The sequence below is a fragment of the Lithobates pipiens genome, unplaced genomic scaffold (assembly GCF_037356315.1).
Source record: "Lithobates pipiens isolate NorthernLeopardFrog02 unplaced genomic scaffold, aLitPip1_a1.2 Scaffold_1, whole genome shotgun sequence".
In the NCBI taxonomy this organism is placed as follows: domain Eukaryota; kingdom Metazoa; phylum Chordata; class Amphibia; order Anura; family Ranidae; genus Lithobates; species Lithobates pipiens.
In genome coordinates, this window is record NW_027507685.1 from 68,076,472 (window position 1) to 68,097,828 (window position 21,357).

Consider the following 21,357-nt stretch of genomic DNA (forward strand, 5'->3'; position numbering starts at 1 on the left):
ACATGTTGGTCCTCATTGTACTTGTCTTTAAAGGGGGAGTTTAGTGTGTTTTCAGTGTAATCACAGTGTTTACCCTAATGTCATTTTGGTATGACTCTTTAAAGTGGGGTTCCACCCTAAAGTGTAACTTCCGCTCATCGGAACCCTCCCCCCCTCTGGTGTCACAGTTGGCACCTTTCGGGGGGGGGGGGGGGTGCAGATACCTGTCTAAGACAGATATTTGCACCCACTTCCGGGTATAGACTCCCACGGGAGTCTATGCCGTTTCCTGTCCCGCCTCGCTGTCTGCTGGGACACACACGGGTCCCAGAGACAGCGCGGACCATTCCTAATGCGCTGCGCAACTCACGCATGCGCAGTAGGGTACCGGGAAGTGAAGCCGCAACACTTCACTTCCTGATTTCCTCACCGAGAACGGCGGCAGCAGTCGAGACCCAAATGATCGATTGGTCTTGGCTGCCGACATTGCTGGATCCTGGGACAGGTGAGTGTCTATTTATTAAAAGTCAGCAGCTGTAATATGTATAGCTGCTGGCTTTTAATATTTTTTTTGTAGGTGGAATCCCTCTTTAAGTTATAACATTTCTCTTCCAATTATTTTATGCATGTCATTAATACAGAGATTTGTAGGAAAGCTACATGGAGCTACAACTATTCTAGCAGCGCTTTAACCAGTTGCCGACCGCCGCACGCCGATGTACGTCGGCAGAATGGCACGGGCAGGCATAAGGGCTTACATGTACGTCCCTTGCCTCCCGCGGGTCGGGGGCCCGATCGGGCCCCCGCCCGGTGCCTGCGGCGGTCGGTTTTCGTCCGGGAGCGATCCGGGACGAGGGGGCGGCCATTCATTCATGGCCACCCCCTCGCGATCGCTCCCGACGAATAGAAATCCCCTGTGACATCACTTCCTCTCCTGTAATGTAAACACAGGAGAGGAAGTGATGTATTCTCTCCTCCGTGTCGGTATTTTTCGTTCCGACACGGAGGAGAGCGGATCGGTGAGTTGCACCAACACTCTACACACACAGTAGAACATGCCAGGCACGCTCACACCCCCCCGATCACCCCCCCCAATTACCCCTGCCCCCCAGTCACAGTGACACCAATGTCATTTTTTTTTTTTTTTTTGCATTGGTGTCATTTGTGACTGTAATAACTGTTAGGGCAGTTAGGGTTAGCCCCCTTTAGTTCTAATGTACCCCCCTAACCCCCCCAATAAAGGTTTAACCCCGTGATCACCCCCCGTCGCCAGTGTCACTAAGGCTGGGTTCACATTGCAGCGGTTTATGAGAACGAATGTGATTCGCACCGCACTGCAGTGCAAATCACATCCGATCTCTGTGCGATTCGAGTTCAGCCATTCGCCGCACCCGCCGCAAATTCGCACGGGACCCTTTTTTTGGCCCGCAGCAGAATCGGATCGCATGGGTGTTCACACCATGCGATCCGAGTTTGCAGATCGCACTGCGATATGCGAACTGATCTGGGGGTGTCAGTAACATTTCACTGACACTCCCAGCAGTTCGCATAGGGCAGTGTGAACTGCCGCCGGGAGGCATGCGATGCGGGAACCCGCCGCGGATTCGCGGCGTTTCCGCATCGCTCCAGTGTGAACCCAGCCTAATAAGCGATCATTTTTCTGATCGCCGTATTAGTGTCACAGGTGACGCTAGTTAGGCAGGTAGGTATTTAGGTTCGCCGCAGCTTTTTATAGCGCCAGGGACCCCCATATACTACCGCATAAAGCCCCCTGATTGCCCCCTAGTTAACCCTTTCACCAGTGATCACCATATAACTGTTACAGGTGACGCTGGTTGGTTAGTTATTTTTTTATAGTTTCAGGGCACCCGCCATTTATTACCTAATAAAGGTTAAACCCCCTGATCACCCGGCGGGTGTCATTTGTGACTAATAACTGTTAGGGCAGTTAGGGTTAGCCCCCTTTAGTTCTAAGGTACCCCCCTAACCCCCCCAATAAAGGTTTAACCCCGAGATCACCCCCCGTCGCCAGTGTCACTAAGGCTGGGTTCACATTGAAGCGGTTTATGAGAACGGATGTGATTCGCACCGCACTGCAGTGCAAATCACATCCGATCTCTGTGCGATTTGAGTTCAGCTATACAGATAGTATGGCTGAATTCGTGTCGCACCCGCCGCACCCGCCGCAAACTCGCACGGGACCCTTTTATTTGGTCCGCAGCAGAATCGGATCGCATGGGTGTTCACACCATGCGATCCAAGTTTGCAGATCGCACTGCGATATGCGAACTGATCTGGGGGTGTCATTAACATTTCACTGACACTCCCAGCAGTTCGCATAGGGCAGTGTGAACTGCCGCCGGGAGGCATGCGATGCGGGAACCCGCCGCGCATTCGTGGCGTTCCCGCATCGCTCCAGTGTGAACCCAGCCTAATAAGCGATCGTTTTTCTGATCGCTGTATTAGTGTCACAGGTGACGCCAGTTAGGCAGGTAGGTATTTAGGTTCGCCGCAGCTTTTTATAGCGCCAGGGACCCCCATATACTACCGCATAAAGCCCCCTGATTGCCCCCTAGTTAACCCTTTCACCAGTGATCACCATATAACTGTTACAGGTGACGCTGGTTGGTTAGTTATTTTTTTATAGTTTCAGGGCACCCGCCATTTATTACCTAGTCTCACTAGTGTACCCCTAAATTTAGGGGTGTCTACTTTCCAAAATGGGGTCATTTGGGGGGGGTTTGTGCCATCTTGGCATTTTATGGCCTTCCAAACTGTAACGCCCTTAGAAAGCCTGAAGGCGGTGCTTGGTTTTCGGGGCCCCGTACGCGGCTAGGCTCCCAAAAAGTCCCACATATGTGGTATCCCCGTACTCAGGAGAAGCAGCAGAATTTATTTTGGGGTGTCATTTCACATATGCCCATGGCATGCGTGAGCAATATATCATTTAGTGACAACTTTGTGAAAAAAAAAAAAAAAAAGTTTGTAATTTTCCCGCAACTTGTGGCAAAATATAAAATATTCCATGAACTCAACATGCCTCTCAGCAAATAGCTTGGGGTGTCTACTTTCTAAAATGGGGTCATTTGTGGGGGTTTTGTGCCATCTTGGCATTTTATGGCCTTCAAAACTGTAATAGGTAGTGAGAAGTGAACTCAAAAATGTACGCCCTTAGAAAGCCTGAAGGCGGTGCTTGGTTTTCGGGGCCCCGTACGCCGCTAGGCTCCCAAAAAGTCCCACATATGTGGTATCCCCGTACTCAGGAGAAGCAGCAGAATTTATTTTGGGGTGTCATTTCACATACACCCATAGCATGTGTGAGCAATATATCATTTAGTGACAACTTTGTGTAAAAAAAAAAAAAAATTTTTTTTTTTGTCATTCAATCGCTTGAGGCAAAAAAATAAAATATTCAATGGGCTCAACATGCCTCTTATCAATTTCCTTAGGGGGTCTACTTTCCAAAATGGGGTCATTTGGGGGGGTTTTGTACTGCCCTGCCATTTTAGCACCTCAAGAAATGAGATAGGCAGTCGTAAACTAAAAGCTGCGTAAATTCCAGAAAACGTACCTTAGTTTGTAGATGTGACAACTTTTGCGCAAACCAATAAATATACAATTATTGACTTTTTTTTTTACCAAAGACATGTGGCTGAATACATTTTGGCCTAAATGTATGACTAAAATTGAGTTTATTGGATTTTTCTAATAACAAAAAGTAGAAAATATCATTTTTTTTCAAAATTTGCGGTCTTTTTACGTTTATATCGCAAAAAATAAAAATCGCAGAGGCAATCAAATACCATCAAAAGAAAGCTCTATTTGTGGGAAGAAAAGGACGCAAATTTTGTTTGGGTACAACATTGCATGACCGCGCAATTACCAGTTAAAGCAGCGCAGTGCCAAAGTGTAAAAAGACCTCTGGTCATTTACCAGCAAAATGGTCCGGTCTGAAAGTGGTTAAAGCAGTATAAAATCCAAAAACAAATGCAAAATATTTCAGCTTACCAATCCTTAATGTGGTGGCTGGATTTGTTTTCTTTTTCATTTGGTGATCCAGGCAGTAACATGCTTCCTATCTTAGGACCTTCTGGATAGAGGTGCAATGGAGACCCCTTCGCAGAGTTGCATTGTCAGTCTTGAGCATACCTCCCAACTGTCCCTGATTTTGAGGGACTGTCCCTGATTTGGAATAATGTCCCTTTATCCCTCTTTCCTCCTCATTTGTCCCTCATTTTGGTCTGATCTATATAGTTGTATATAAAATGCACTAGTTAGCCTTTAAAAAGTGTTTCCCAGTGCTAAACCTGTCATCTAATTTCTAAATTGCTGCATTTGTAAATTTTCAAAAGCCAGTATAAAGGAATAGCAGTGGTAAAAAAAAAGCTCTTGTGGGTTTAACTAATCATTTTTCTTGTAAAAGTCTCCTTTAAGGGGCATGTCAAGGGGTGTGCCTTAAGCCTACAAACCTTTGCTAATAGGTGTCCCTCATTTCCATCTCAAAAAATTGGGAGGTATGCAATTAGATTTAGATGGACTTGACTTACCAAATTAAAGTGAACACTTTTTTAAGCGGTTATAGCAACAGTTTTTTCAGTTTTAGGTTTTATGTAACAAACAAAAGTTTACCATTGTAAGCACCTCTGTCAGTGTTAAATGATCTGTCTAGACCAGTGATGGCGAACCTTGGCACCCCAGATGTTTTGGCACTACATTTCCCATGATGCTCAACTACACTGCTGAGTGCATGACCATCATGGGAAATGTAGTTCCAAAACATCTGGGGTGCCAAGGTTCGCCATCACTGGTCTAGACCCTTTAACTGTCACTTTTAGTGGAAAGCTTGATCTGTTAAAGAAGTTGAAAAATAACAGGTAAGAACAAGAGGAAAAGCCTAAAAAATAAGAAAACATATACCCATCACATCCAATAATTGGTAAATTGCAATACATTTTTGATTTTGGGTTTAACAAAATAGGAGTGCTTTATTTGGACAATTGTATAACAATATAAAATCATACACAGTGACATGATAGAATGCCTGACAGATCCAGCGAATGATACACATAGAGGAAAAATACAATTGAATTGAAAACACAATGATGTTACAAAGGGTATAGACAGTGTGAATAATTATGCTGAAGGGGGAGCAGAGTGGGGGGGGGGGGGTGAGGCCAGCTAACAGAGATGAGATTACCCAACCCTTCACCCTGTCCAGTGCACCCCAACACAACATCTACATTATGTAACAACTGACACCTCAACCAGAGGTCCAGGGGGACCATACTTTATTGTAATTCCATGGGTAGGACCACATCAACCATATTTTCCCAAAAGGATAATCTCAGAGGTGTTGGGGAGGACCATTTCAACAGGATTTCCTTTTATTTGTTTTTTTATTTCTTAAAACAATAGGAAATAACAATGCGAGTTCTGGGGAAATAGAGAAAGCTGCAACCTTAGATTAATCAGAAAATGCTAGACAAATAGTATGAGTTCTGGCAGCATGTTGTAATTGAAAATGGCAAAACCTCATCCTGGTAGGCAGGCAGAACTTGCTAGACAGCTATGAAAATTACATAATGCCATCCGAGGGACATAATGTCTATCATGAGTCCTGTTTCCATAACATGCCCAAACTTGAGCGAATAGCATAGTACCAAAATGCGGTAGGAACGGGCTACCCCATATTGGCTGAGCAGGAGACCGTTGGTTTGGGCGCAGAAAGCAACATTGAGCAGCCATCAAAACCTGCCATATAGCACATGTCGGACCTGATACCTCCTCATAACTTTGGTTTCAATAACTCTTTATGGTGGCCCTCTCTTACCTCTGCCTTGTTCCCCTGACTTCAGGATCAGTCCCTCTACAGAATCCTATGCAAATTACAGGAAAGTTGAATCATGCATAGGGCTAAGAAACCTCACCCAATTTTCCACATGACAGCAGTTGAACTGTCTGAGGATTGGCTGCTCAACCACCCAATGTTGCACTGAAGAAAGATAAATCATGCCCCCCATAACCAAAAATACCAGTAATGGATTCAGGGGGCAAGGAGTGAGACACGACTAAAAAACAGGTACCCCAGTCTTGCATCAACATATAGTTACATAGTTAGTAAGGTTGAATAAAGACACTAGTCCATCCAGTTCAACCTGAGTGAGTGTCTACAATTGTGCCTATCCCTGTAATTTGCACACTCACATCAGTCCCTACCCTCAAGGAGCTCACAATCAACAACTGTAGTCCTTTTTTTTGTTTTGCTGTTACTGGCTTCCTCTATAAAGTATGAACATAAGTTATAAGCTACATGGTGATACATTATGTTCAGTGTGCTAAGCAACTCATAGTGTAGAATTCTAAGAGTAGTAAAGCACAACCCATGTCTAGCACTGCAAAACAGTAATCGGAGCCTGTGCATGTAATGCGCAAATTTATCTTCTGTGATGGCAAAGTTTGTAATCCCAATGCTGCCACCAGTATTTGATAATTACACTCTCAGCCTCGCCCTGTGCAGAGATTCTCCAGCTTATAAGACCATAATCTAACCACCAACAGACTGGGAGTGATCGCCACTGGAGGAGTCAGTTACCTCCACTGTTAACCATTTACACACACAAACCGTAGCCACCACGTGCTTTAATGGAAACACGCACCGTTCACAGCATCTGCAGTAGCAATTCTGAACTCTAAGAAATGCGTGTGACACTCGCTGCCACACTCAGACAGGAATGTACAAAGTTTAAAATATAGTAGCCCCCACAGAGATAAGGATTCCTGGTTAGAAAATTTAGAGAATCAGCTCAACATTTTGAAATATCTTTGTAATGAAAGAAAAGGAAAAACGCTGCAAAATACATGTACAGAAAAGATAACAGCAGTGGAAATGGTATTACAAATGAAAAGTAGTTTGCCTGGTGTGTTGGGCCCTGTGTAGAGTCAAATTCCCTGTACACGCGGTCAGACTTTCCGACGGAAAATGTGCGATCTAACTGTGTTGTCGGAAATTCCGATCGTGCATGGGCTCCATCTGAATTTCCGTCAGAATTTCCGGCACACAAAGTTTGAGATCTGGATCTAAAATTTTCCGACAACAAAATCCAATAGTTTAAATTCCGATTGTGTGTATACAATTCCGACGCACAAAGTGCCACGCATGCTCAGAATAAATTAAGAGACGAAAGCTATTGGCTACTGGCCTCTTTATAGGCCCGTCGTACATGGTTTACGTCACCTCGTTCTGAACGATCGGATTTTCCGATAATTTTGTGCGAACGTGTGTATGCAAGACAAGTTTGGGCCAAAATCTGTTGGGAAAAAATCCAACGGATTTTGTCGTCAGAATGTCTGACCGTGTGTACTGGACATTAATCTGTTTCTGGCTTTTTCTGCAGATATCATTGAGAGCAAGATTGAGAAGATGCTGAATAAAAGACTCCTAAACATTGGAATGGAAATAATCACTATGCTTGCTGGTGAGGTGAGAAATAGTTGATACTGAATGATACTAGTGAAGGACAGATAACCATAAAATCTTTCACATTACACTTTGTCTATGCAATAAATCTGACAATCTACAGTTTTATGGAGTAAATCTCCTGTAGCTTCAAGTGGAAGTAAAAGGGAGCGCTCGACAAAGGTTATGAATTCTGGGAGCCTTGACATAGCCTGTAGGCTCACATGGCCATTGCTGGTGCTCCCTCGACTCCCCTACAGCTGCCACTCACTGACACAGGGGAAGCAGAGCTGCAGGATCATGTGACCAGACTACCAAAGACCACCTTCTGTTAATCATGGTATATTTAGGCTAACTGCAAAAAAACAGGAAACATTTTAGAGATAGCAGATGTTCCAAGTCATATTGTCCATATGGAGATAAACCCTAACCACTAGAGAACAAAGCTCAGGATAATGTGCTTTAACCACTTTTCACCATTGTGGCCAGCTGCAAGGTAGGGGATGTACCTGTACGTCACCCAGCACATGCGCACTGGTGCCCCCCCGGGGGTGTGTAAAGCATTGCTCCCATGACCGCTGTGTCCACTGGACACAATATATTGCGGCTCCTGGTACCCGGACACTTTGAGGGGCCAGGGGATCATGTGATCGCTATGCTGCTTCCACATCCCTTGTGATCAGAAAACCCATGACATGGATGCCCTAACTCTCAAGAACAGCGGTCATCTAACAACTCCGAGGTGAGACTGCACACTTTTATTGATTCCTTGAACTTTATTTATACTGTTCCTCTTTGAGGAGTAGAGTAGAGTAGTGTATAAGAACAGGTTGGAGTGCAGTTTAAAACTTGTTCACAAGGGCGTCAGTAGCAGGATGATTTATTGCATTTTTGATGCCTCAACCACTTCGCAATGCTCCCCACAAACATTTAAATGAACAGCAGGCAGTACATATTTAAAATTCATGAAACATTTGCATCACTTGGCGTTGTGGTGTGTAAAAAAAAAAAAAAAAAGTGTGTGTGTGTGTGTATGTATAATATATATATCGTAGCTGGCAGGTGTTTCCTTTTGAAGTGCATTGTAAATGCACCTATAGCAGTTGACGTGTGTTTTTGAAACATTGGGAGGCAAAACTGGAGGAACAATGTACCCCAAAAAGCCATGTAAAAAATGATAGAGAAGATGAGAGATTTGTTGCTGTCAATGTGGCTGCTCTGATCTATGAAGTTGAACAGCATCCTGAGCTTTATGACCCTATAATGAAAAAGAGACTTGGGGAAAAATACCAACGTGTGGCTCCAAGGGATTGGGAAAGCCTGTCATCCAAAAATAAAAAAAAAGGGAGCGTGAGTATTATGTACTGAATATTGCTTTTGTACATTCTCACTTTTTAAAGGTTTAGTACACCTCTACAAAAAAAAAAAAAAAGCTCTGTGCATTGTATTACAAAGAAATGCTAAATTTTTCAGAATAAAGCTTCTCTTAAAAGTACCTTTTGTCCAACCTCTCCCAAGTCTGTCTCCAAAACTCTTGGGTTCTCCCCCTCTTTTATCCTTCATGGCAGTATTTTTTGAATGTTGGGCGCATGGCCCCAGCAAAGCATGAACAAGCTCCCTGACTGACTCATGCATGCGCAGTGCATGCTTTCTCACTCTGTTGCAGAATATGATTAGTTTCAGCAAAGCACTGAAGTTCAACACAGAACTAGGTCTAGCATAGTGCTCTTCCAAGATGATAAAGATTGTTTTTGACAACTAATTTATCTAACAGAATATTAATAGTGTTATATCATTAATAGTATCCTTTATCATTCTATTGTATTCTTTTAAGAGATAGACTTAGTAGTTTACCTGTATGTGTGCATGTGATTACAGAAGCTATTTCTAAGTGTATCTGCTTTCTTTATGGTATAGGAATACATGATGGTGAAAAAGAACTCCCATGTGCCTAACTCCACAACAAAAAAGGAGGTGAGCATTGCACTGTACGTGCCATTTTCTGGGTTTAGCAGTGTTTTCGCTAGAATTTAATTTTAGCCAGGTGAGATTAAAAAAAGTAGCCTGGTGGTACAAAAAAAATGAAACGGTGTAAAATGCACACATATTTATAAAACATGCTATTTTTTTTAATCCACTAAATATAAAAGATCAGACTGTACTAAGTTAACAAATACCAAATATAGCCAATATCTAGATAATCAATATGAAACCTGTGCTTGCAAAACAATGTGATACTATAATAACCAAAAAATCTCAAGTAGGCTAAGCATTAAGAAACTTTACGGCTCATGATATTTACCTAAATGATGGCCATTAAATTATTGTTTACCTCTAGCATGTGTGGGGATACCTAATATGTTTCACATAATAGGCTTTTATGCATGTGTATGTGTTCTAAATGCATGTGCACGTGCCAAGGGGTCTTTATTTAATTTTTATCTATTTATTTTTTTATTTTATTATATAATTTTATCTTAATAACAAGACCCCTATCTAATACTACTTGGGCCGTAACAAGCATTCACTATGAAGGCATCAGGGTTTTAGTAGATGCCTACACCACTTCCTCTAGTCCCTACAGATCTGGATTTGACAGCTGTGTACCTGGAAAGAGTTGAGTGAGTCTGTTTTTTTTTTTTTTTAGCCTAGAAGAGATTGGCGAATGGCAGTTCAGTTATCCTGCCATTCTCCATCCTGAATCCCACCACAGCGGTCCTGTGCTCACAGAGGAGCAAGATGAGCCTGAGGATCACAATGGGTGATTGGGAGGGGAAGAAGAGTCTGTAGTGTTTATCCTGGAAGGATTTTACTAAGCAGCTGCCAAAAAACAGCCAGAGTGCTTGGCAAAAATACTGTAGGGGGGGGGGGGGAGCTGGTATTTCAAAAAACTTTGATTCATGTGTAAAGTATTTGTATCCTTATTTCTCAGTGGTGCTTATTCATTGGGTTTCAGGTGCCTGTAAAATGTGGCGATGTCACAATCTCTTTCTCCATGGATGAATGGGATTATATAGAAGACCATAAGGATCTTTATCAGGAGGTGATGGCAGAAAGTGATCAAAGGCCTAGCAGTTGTTCACCCCCAGAAGAACCAGGTGATTCCCTTTGCTTAAAATAAAACTTATGGGTATCTCTAGAAACCTGTTCCCTTAGGTTTCTGTATTCCCCCTTTCCCATGACATAATGCAATGTTTGACCCAAGCTACACAACAGCAGTGATACATGAATCTGTTTAAAGGATAAGTTCACCTTTGTGAAAAAAATAATTAATGCACATATTTTTGAAGGTAAAAAAATGTGCATTTATTATTTATATGTACTATGGGCCTGTAAAGCATCGTACCAGCGATCAGCAGATCTTGTAGACAGCCTGTGTAGGCTGGCTGCTCGTACATCATATGGATAATAATATAATTTCTTTCCTGGATTTCTAAATTGTGTAATTGTACATCAGTCAGGCCTAACTACATGGTAATGCTTAGGAAAATTAAAACAAATTAAATGACAATAACATTTTCATTGTCACTAATAAGCACACTAAGACATGGTCACGTGAATCTATCTTTCAATGAAAACCAAAATGTAAAATGTCCTTTATGTGTTCTATGTGTGGGTATAGGTTACTAAACATTGTTAGTAAAGAAGTGTCGTTTTTGGAAAAAACATCTAGTTGGTCTGTTGTAATACCCAGGATTCTCCAGTCCACCCTAAAGTGGACCTTCCGCTCATCGGAACCCTCCCCCCCTCCGGCGCCACAATTGGCCCCTTTCAGGGGGGAGGGGGGTGCAGGTACCTGTACAATACAGGTATCTGCACCCACTTCCGGGATAGTTCTCTGCGGAAAGGGGCGTAGAATACGCCCCTTTCCGAAAGTCCCCCGCTGCCTGCTGGGAAACACACAGATCCCAGAGGCAGCGGGGACCGTCCTTATTGCGCAGCGCGACTCGCGCATGCGCAGTAGGGAACCGGGAAATAAAGCCGAAAGGCTCCACTTCCTGATTCCCATACCCAAGATGGCGGCGGCAGCACCCGAGAGACGATCGGGAGATCGGCTTCGGGTGCCGACATCGCGGGCGCGCTGGACAGGTAAGTGTCACTATTTTAAAAGTCAGCAGCTGCAGTATTTGTAGCTGCTGGCTTTAAAAAAAAAAAAAAAAAAAACGCGGAGTCCCGGCGGACTCCCGCTTTAAGTCTATGGCCCCTTTCCCAGGTGCATTTCGATCGGGTCTGCTCGTCCATTTTTCAGGGGGACCCGATCGGAACCTGTATTCTCCTTTTTAGAGGTAAATATATTTTTATTATTTGTTTCTATCACAAGTAGCAATACAACAAGTGGTTTTACCCGAATAAAACTGTTCAAGTGAACAATGATAAAGGCGTTTAAGTAAACAAGTGATAACATTGCAAGGTAACATCGCAGGGAGAAGAGGCATCCATGTCACTGATATTTATATTAAGTGGTAAAACCATAAAACAGGGTGTGTGATTATGCGAGATTAAAGAGAGAGGAGAGGGGAAAGTAAGGTCGAAAAAGAGGGAAGGTGGGGGGGGGGGGGGGGAAGAGGGAAGAAAGAGTAGAAAAGAGAGAATTCAGGCTCTCTCATGGCCAGACGAAGGGGTAAAGAAGAATTAATAGTTATTAGGAGCGTATACTAATAGATTAGTTATAGCATGTTTTTAAGAGCAGCAGAGGTGGAGAAGTCAAGCCACACACACCATAGGATTTTGAACTTCTTGAAGTTATCATTATCCAGCACAAGCATCTCCTCCATTCGCATATTATTATTGACGGTGGAGACCCACAGTGACAGTGGCAGGGTATTCTCCTTTTTAGAGCCACTCATGTCCGTTTACACCCGCCTACATCCAATCCGATCTGCCGAGACAGATGAGGATCTGTTTAGCAGATTGGATGACAGGCGGTCTGTTTACATCCTGCCACTTATACAGGAGAGCGATCTATATCTGTGTCCACTCTGCATAAGGCCCCTTTCACACTGGGGTGTTTTTCAGGCGCTACAGCACTAAAAATGGTGCCTGTATAGCGCCTGAAAAAATCCGGCCCCTTTCACTCCAGTGTGAAAGCCAGAGGGATTTCACACTGGAGCGGTGCACTAGCAGGACTGTAAAAAAAAGTCCTGCTAGCAGCATCTTTGGAGCAGTGAAGGAGCGGTGTATTCACCGCTCCTACCCATTGAAATCAATGGGGTAGCGCGGCTATTCCGCCGGCAAAGCGCCGCTGCAGCAGGGTTTTTTTGCGGGTGGTTTTAACCCTTTTTCGGCCGCTAGCGGGGGTTAAAACTGCCCCACTAGCGGCTGAATACCGCCGCTAAAACGAAGGTGAAGCTCCGCTTTACCGCCGACGCCGCTCCCGCCCCACTGTGAGTGGACACAGACCTGTCATCCGCCAAACATCAGTAACATGTGCAAGGGGCCTTATACCAGACAAGTTTACTTTTAGGCTCGGTTCACACAGGGGCAACTTGTCCAGGCGACCTCGCCGCCTGACAAGTCGCGATCCATTCTGTACTACGGAATCGTTCTAATAGGAGCGACTCAAGTCGCTCCGACTTAGAAAAAAGGTTCCTGTACTACTTTTGCGGCGACTTCGGGCGACTTGCATTGACTTCTATACAGAAGTCGTTTTGCAACTCGCCGCTGATCGTGTGCAGGTCGCGGCAGGTCGTGGCAGGTCGCGGCGCTGCAAGTCGTGCCGCCCGCTGTGTGAACCGAGCCTAACTCCTCCAGGTCAAACTGAAAATATTTTGAAATCTTAACAAATGAAGAACTGTACCTTATGTAGACGTGATTCATTTGCTAAATGCAAAAATACTAGTCATTTTTACCTTTGTTTGGGACAAAATAATAGTACATTGACTTTGTGCACTTTTTCTGCAAATTTCTACAGAATCCTGATATCAGGGGTTCAAACCCCTAATATATTTGTTCATGTTTTATAAATCCATGCTATGTAATGCTTAAGGGTAAATGTTACAGGTATTTATTACCAATCAAATAGATTGCATTACTACCCAGTCTACCAAGCCTTTACAGTAGATAATGAAATGATAAATATCAATACCTGTATGATGCCCTTTCTGTGCTATTTGTTGTATTTGAACATGTATCGCACTGATTATTTCAATGATGAAAAATACAGTTTTCTTAAAAAAAAAATATTGTTGCTGTGACTTGAGTCAACATTTTTTAAATTATTCGTAGGTTTGAACACTTTTCTAAAAAAAAAAAAAAAAAAAATGTTCTTTTATCTTTCTTTCATTTAGCAGAGCTCTGTAACGAATCTGTAACACAAACCTCTGTTACTGATAAGCATGACGATGGGCAATGCAGAGAGAACTTTAAACAGGTGGATGTTGCAACCAACACATTCACAAGTGAGTGATGGGTTATTTAATGTATGTTTATGTTTTAGCTGATGTACAGCTGAATTATAAAAGCTGTGTATTGATATGCTTTACAGTATCGTTTGGTCTCTGTAGGTGAATCAAGTACTGCATCAAGTGATCAAGAAATAGAGGAGCTTTGTGTAAACAACTCCATGGAGGCCATTGAAGAGCAAGAGGAGGCCTATACGGGTGCGTAAATGAAAGTGCAAGCACTCACTGGTGCAGATAAAAGAATTGAGAAAAATAGAGTTCCTTTATCTTCCTGGAAAACTTCCAGGAATGAAGAGAGAATGCAGTAATTATGGGACTTTAATTGTGCCAAAATAGAAATATTACACAACAAGAAAATAAACTTACACAATCTTTATTGTAATCATTAAAAAAAAATTCTAAAATGTGTAAAACCAACTACACCATAGACCATATTTAGACTAAATTAAAGCAATATGCAGTCAACATATTGTGAAAGCCTGGTAGGTCAACACGTTTTTCACTTAGCTTGCTTCTTCAGGATCCACGTGACTTGTAAGTTGATTGGTTTACAACACATGTACAGAAGAAAAAAACAAGATAAAAAGGTGCCATCAACAGAGTATTGGGATGCCTACCTTTACACGCACATGAACTTTAATGGTATTTCAATCTTAGTCCACAGGGTTCAATATTGAGCTATAACAGCTTTAACTCTTCTAAGAATGCTGTCCAGAAGGTTTAGGAGTGTCTATGGGTATGTTTGACTATTCTTTCAGAAACGCATTTGTGAAGTCAGGCACCGATGTTGGACGCGAAGGCCTGGCTCACAGTCTCCACTCTGATTCATCCCAAAAGTGTTTTATCGGGTTGAGTTCAGGACTCTGTGTAGGCCAATCAAGTTTCTCCACCCCAAACTCGCTCGTCCATATATTTATGGACCTTGTTTTGTGCACTGGTGTGCAGTCATGTTGGAACAGGAAGGGGCCATCCCCAAACTGTTCTCACAAAGCTGGGAGCATGAAATTGTCCAAAATGTCTTGGTATGATGACACCTTAAGATTTCTCTTCACTGGAACTAAGGGGCTAAGCCCAGCCCCTCAAAAACATCCCCACACCGTTATCCCTCCTTTACCAAATAATTTTAAGGGGTGACCCAATACTTTTGTCAATATATTTGGATGAGTGAGTTTGGGGTGGAGGCCTTCTTGTCCAACATCAGTACCTGACCTCACAAATGTGCTTCTGGAAGAATGGTCAAACATTCCCATAGACACACTCCTAAACCTTGTGGACAGCCTTCCCACAAGAGTTGAAGCTGTTATAGCTGCAAAGGGTGGGCCAACTAATATTGAGCCATATGGACTAAGACTAGGATCCATTAATGTTCATGGCCTCACTTGCTATAAATTTCCCATTGCCTGCAGAATACCCACCTCAAATTGTCCTTCAGTATGGATACCCCATAATCTGTACAAAAATTGCATAAGAAGACACATTGAGGTGGGCATTCTGCATGCAGTGGAAAATGTATAGGAAGTGTGAAATGTTCTAATTTTAGCTCCATACATGTTCTATATTTAAATAAAAGAATCCTGGTCTATTTAAAAGAAAACTCTATTAGTTGTGGTCAATTCTATTTCAAATTTGTCAAGTCTACATTTTTTAGGCTAATGGTTTTATAGCTTACAATTGTTTATACATTATATTTATTTTACAAATAAATATTGTATAAAGGGTACACTTAAGGCACTGGTGTAATAAGCATTGATGTCTAAAGAGAGAAAATGTTAGCTAATTGCTTTTAGATGATCCATCTCCAATTGCACAGAGCTGTACAGAGCTAGGAAGGGGGAGGGGTTTCAAATAATTTCAGACTCATTCAGCACCATGTGAAATTTGAACTTCAGCTAGTGAGCTCTGTAAACAGTTGGACTGTTTTTGCAAAACAGTTAACAGGAGCCTAGTAAACCTGGCAAGTCATCACAAATACAAAATATATACTACATTTTATACATATCTTTAAAAAAAAAAAAAATTAAATAACTTAGTAAAAAATATAGATGTTGACATTTAGTGATATCTTTCAAACAGATGAGTCTAAAAGCAGTGATTTGGGAGAAGAGCCCTACATTATGACTTGTTCCCCTGGAGAGATAGAAGATGGCAAAACCATGTTACATGGTTCCCAAGCAGAGGATGAGGAAGGATCTATGCCCGCTGAGTCACCAAAGCAGGCAATGGAAAATCTTGCTTATTCTTCTACGTCTGGTCAGTGTGAAGAACAGGCTTGGAGCGACTATGAGAGATATGGTGGAGATCCTAGTTACACATCGGGAGAGCCACTGCAAATTAAGGAAGAGAACAGCCAGTTTAACTACAGCTATAGTGAAGAACCAGCTTTTATAGATCCCAATCCCACCCATGAGGAACGTAGTGAGCTGTTTGACACCATGAATAACCTTCTCATCCACCAAATCACATTTGGCCAGTCTTCTTCAGTAGATAAGCCCTATGCTTGCAGCCACTGTGAGAAACGGTTCGCTAAGAGATCACACCTGGGAATGCACCTTAAAACTCACACAGGAGAACGCCCTTATGCCTGTCCTGACTGTGGCAAAAAGTTCAGTCGAAGGTCAAACATGCTGACGCACTACCGTACCCATACTGGAGAAAAGCCATTTGCTTGTCCTAAGTGTGGCAAACGGTTCACACAGAGCTCTCACATGGTGACACACCAAAGGACGCACTCTTCTGACAAACTCTTCAGTTGCCCTGAGTGTAAGAAGAGTTTCACTAAGTGGTCCTACCTAAACTTCCACCTTCGAACACATGGAATAGAAAAACTGAGTGTACCCTGACAGTTGCTTGGTTGCACCTGTGATATAGATCAGCAGACTTAAATTCATCCATTAATTATATGCTTAAAAAAAATGCTCCAATAAAACATGGAAAAATGTTTATTTCAACTTCAAGACCATAACCTTCTTGCCGAGTGTTACTCATTTTCACCATCAGATTGTCATGGAAGGTAAATACGAGCTTCTGAATTTATACCTAAGAGAACGTAGACCAAGAATTCTATTGTCCCATTGTCACCCTCTTTCTGAGCCCACTGCATCCTCCATTAGCCACGTTAGAGCATGAGAGGGAGGTTGAGCAGAACAAAATTGGGTGTCATGCCCAGAAGCCGAATGAGAACCCTAATGAATCTGGCTGCATGGGATTACATAGAGTTCAGATTAATGGTTAATAAGAAGGACTTTCTAATATGCGTGCAGTTTTATTATGTCTTGGACATCATTTTCCAGACTGATTTGCTTGCACAGAAGGTTTCTTACAGTGGAACTGACGCTTATACTACATTGTTTTGAAACAATGGAGACGTGCCAAAACCGTCATTGTATATCTTGTTATGACAAGATAAAACGTGAACTACATACCAGCAACATATTTTGTATTGTTTTCTGCAGTCCTTGAATTGATCTGTTCATGCAACTTGTGTCTGGAGAAATCCTAATACAGCCATCCAGATCTGCTGTCTGTGACTGAACTTTTCTTTCCTTACGGAGCTACTTTTCTTTGCATTGAAGGAGAACATTGCAGCATGAAATGTGTTAAAAAAAAAAAGTGACTTCCGGTCATCATTTTAATTGATTATTTCTCTATGAAAGATAACCTAAAAGCTGCAGTGATAGTGTTGTGCCTCAGGAGACGGAGGAGACATAGTGAGTTCTGGGAATAGGTTACCTCTAATGCTGGCCACACGAAAGTTTTAGGGGACAACTTCACCTTAAGTGAGATTTTACAGTGACCCCCCCACTTCCCTAAGTGCAGCCCCTCCTGGTAAAATTCTTACCTTCCTCTTTGTTTCTATGATCTTTTCTGGGCGACCTTGCCCAATACCACATAACCTTTGAAAAGAACCATCCCCAGCAGGTCCCCTTCCTACTATATTCTATGAATGGGTGAGCTACAATCAGTGTGGTGAGGGGGTTACTAATAGTGATGTTGTCCTTTAAGCCTAACTCCACTTTTAAAGTCCCTTTTTGATAATTTGAACTAAACTGGCCCAAACAAACTATTTACTGCACTAACAGGTGCGCTTGCTTGGGCATGCTGTATTAACTATGTATCTGTGGGCCCGAGATCGTCCCATTCTAGTCCCGGAATAAAATAATCAGGCTGAGCACTGTTTTACCATTCAGAGGAAGCTTTGTATTCTATGGCTAATTGCACAGCTTCCTGTGACTGACTGGGCAGCACTTTTATTCCAGGAGTGAGACAAGCAAAAGCATTTGACACAGTTCCCCATAAACGTTTACTGTACAAACTAAGGTCCATTGGCATGGACCATAGGGTGAGTACATGGATTGAAAACTGGCTACAAGGGCGAGTTCAGAGGGTGGTGATGATAAATGGGGAGTACTCAGAATGGTCAGGGGTGGGTAGTGGGGTCCCCCAGGGTTCTGTGCTGGGACCAATCCTATTTTAATTTGTTCATAAACGACCTGCAGGATGGGGTAAACAGTTCAATCTCTGTATTTGTGGACGATACTAAGCTAAGCAGGGCAATAACTTCTCTGCAGGATGTGGAAACCTTGCAAAAAGATCTGAACAAATTAATGGGGTGCAAAACTACATGGCAAATGAGGTTCAATGTATAAAAAATGTACAATTATACATTTGGGTGGCATAAATATTAATGCAGTCTCTACACTGGGGGGATAACCTCTGGGGGAATCTAGGATGGAAAAGGACCCGGGGGTCCTAGTAGATGATAGGCTCAGAAATGCCGAGCTGCTGGTAGCAAAGCAAACAGAATATTGGCATGCATTAAAAAGGGGATCAACTCCAGAGATCTCCCGCTCTACAAGACTCTGGTCCGGCCACACCTAGAGTATGCTGTCCAGTTCTGAGCACCAGTCCTCAGGAAGGATGTACTGAAAATGGAGCGAGTACAAAGAAGGGTAACAAAGCTAATAAAGTGTCTGGAGGATATTAGTTATGAGGAAAGGATGCGAGCACTGAACTTATTCTCTCTGCTGAATAGACGCTTGAGAGGAGATATGATTTCAATATATAAATACCATATTGGTGACCCCACATAAGAGAGAAAACTTTTCCTTGGAAGGGAGTTTAACAAGACTTGTGGCCACTCATTAAAATTAGAAGAAAAGAGGTTTAACCTTAAACTACGTAGAGGGTTCTTTACTGTAAGAGCGGTAAGGATGTGGAATTTCCTTCCACAGGTGGTGGTCATCGATAGTTTCAAGAAAGTATTAGATAAGCACCTGAATGACCACAACATACAGGGATATACAATGTAATACTGACATATAATCACACACACAGGTTTTTCAACCTCACCTACTATGTAACTAAGTTCTCCTCCCATTCCACTGTATATAGCTAAGGCTACATAAAGTTAATACCAGGCACCCAGCATGTTTAAATGGTTTGTTTGGGCCAGCTTGAACTAAACGTACTATTTAAAGGCAGATTAAACGTGTAGTTAGGCTTTTAGACAATTTCAACCAACTTGGCATTGCCATTATGGACAGCATTCTTTATATTGTACTTGACTCATCATACCTAACAGTATGACTATACAAGACCGTAGCTAGAGGCAGTTTATTGAAGTGCTGATAAAACCTGAATTGTACTCTCTTTTAAATATCAAAAGATTGAATACATCTTACTTAATGTGCAACTTGAAGGTGTGTTTTGACACTGACTATAGTGGTATCCCTTGTGCTGTTACTGGGGTCCTTGGATATCAAGAACAATCCGTTGGAGTTTTGAAACTTGGCATTATGAGTTTCAAGTTTTCTTTCACTATGCCACACCTACATTTTTTGTTTATTTCAGCTTTTAAATAATTGACACCAGGGTTTTGTGCTTATATGTGTACATGTAAATAAGGTTGCACAATGATTAAGAATTACTACAGTATACTTTTGAGGTAGACGTTAATTCTTGTTCTTGTGTCATGTGCAAAACAGACCAAACAATAAAGTTTTTCAGTATGACTATTGTAGCTGTGTAATGTTCCTTTTTGTTTCTTTTATAATTCAATCAAGGAATTTTTTGAAACTCCACCCAAACAGCAAAAAAGTCATTTACCAAAAACCGAAGGATGGAACTGTAAAAAACAACATAACCACAACAAGCAATATCGTTATTGTATTAAACTTATGAGAAAAAATAAAGGGTGGGATCGTGCTGTCCTGGAAGACCACTGGAAAAGGAGTTGCCGGTGAGTACTAACTCCGGTTTTCCCCAGTTGTCTTCCAGGACAACCCTTGAGAGGATCCCCAAGTACTCACCAGATTAGGGTGGGACCACGGCCTGGAGGACTTTCCTCCCAAAAGCCTGATCCTGACTGGACATTAGATCCAGTCGATAATGTTTTGTAAAGGTGGAAAAGCTTTCTGATCTCCCTGCGGACAGATCCACTGGGCCGCTATATTTTTATGCACTGTAATATCTATGGCAAACCGTGTCTGATTATAGCCCTATATATACCACCCCCGTACTCTGCATGCTTGGTCAATGAGGGTCTGCTGTATATGGCCCAATACCCGGGAACCCCGGCCATTTGGCTCGGGGACTTCAACATGACTCTGAACCCCCAAAGGGATAGGTTACGCAGTGACACGGATCCGACTACTCCGACGGAAACTAGACTGTCCCGCACTCTTGGTGAGTTCTCCTTGACTGAGGTATGGCGGCATAGGAACCCTGAAGCCACTGCTTATTCTTGTTTCTCAGCCTCGCATACCACTATGTCCAGGATTGACTATATCCTGGTGTCTGATGTCCTTCTCTCACGGGTGGAGGACGCGGGATACCATGCTAGATCTCTTTCAGACCATGCCCCTTGTTGGGCAACTATATGCCTGGCTCCTCAGGTGGGACCCCGTTCTTGGCGCCTCAACCCCTTTTGGCTGACGGCGTTGGGGGAGGAGGGTGAGGGCCTGGCGGGGGAGTGGCGGTATTTTTTTGAGATTAATAGGGGCACAGCCGCGGTGGGGACGGTGTGGGAGGCGTTCAAGCTACATGCTCGTGCGGTTTTAATTAGCCGGATAAATAGACTAAAGCGGGCATCCCAGGAGACCTTGCGACAGGCGCTAGCACAGCTAGAATCGACGACTGATGCGTTTGTGTCTCTTCCCACACACGCCAACGCCTCGGCGCTTAAACTTCAAACGCGTGTGGTGGAGCAACTACACTTTGAGCGGGCTCGGCGTAAACATTTTTTCTCGAGACAGCGCATTTTCGAACAGGGCGAAAGGGCTGGGAAACTGCTGGCCTACTTGGCCCATCAGGATGCCAGGCCTCCGGTGGTGGTCTCGCTAATGGATCGTAATGCTGCCCTGACATCTGACCCACTGGCTGTGGCAGACCTGTTTCGCCGGTACTATGCTGACCTATATACGTCCAGGGCGTCGGCCACGGCGCAGGAGACCCGGGCCTTTTTGCAGACTGTCCCATTTGCGCAACTGTCTGCGGCTCAGACCGCTGAGCTGGAACTCCCCT

The 21,357-nt window shown here is 43.0% G+C and overlaps 1 protein-coding gene across 1 annotated transcript in view; it reads left to right on the forward strand.

The window, feature by feature from the left end:
- Positions 1 to 19,852, forward strand: part of LOC143928281 (uncharacterized) — a 31,906-nt gene extending 12,054 nt beyond the window's left edge. The window contains exons 3-8 of the mRNA XM_077453109.1: positions 7,374 to 7,459; positions 9,353 to 9,409; positions 10,392 to 10,533; positions 13,726 to 13,833; positions 13,939 to 14,034; positions 15,910 to 19,852. Of these exons, the coding sequence (XP_077309235.1) occupies positions 7,374 to 7,459; positions 9,353 to 9,409; positions 10,392 to 10,533; positions 13,726 to 13,833; positions 13,939 to 14,034; positions 15,910 to 16,676 (1,256 nt within the window). The 3' untranslated portion in view covers positions 16,677 to 19,852. The remainder of the gene's footprint in view (positions 1 to 7,373; positions 7,460 to 9,352; positions 9,410 to 10,391; positions 10,534 to 13,725; positions 13,834 to 13,938; positions 14,035 to 15,909) is intronic.
- The last annotated feature ends 1,505 nt before the right edge of the window (positions 19,853 to 21,357 follow it).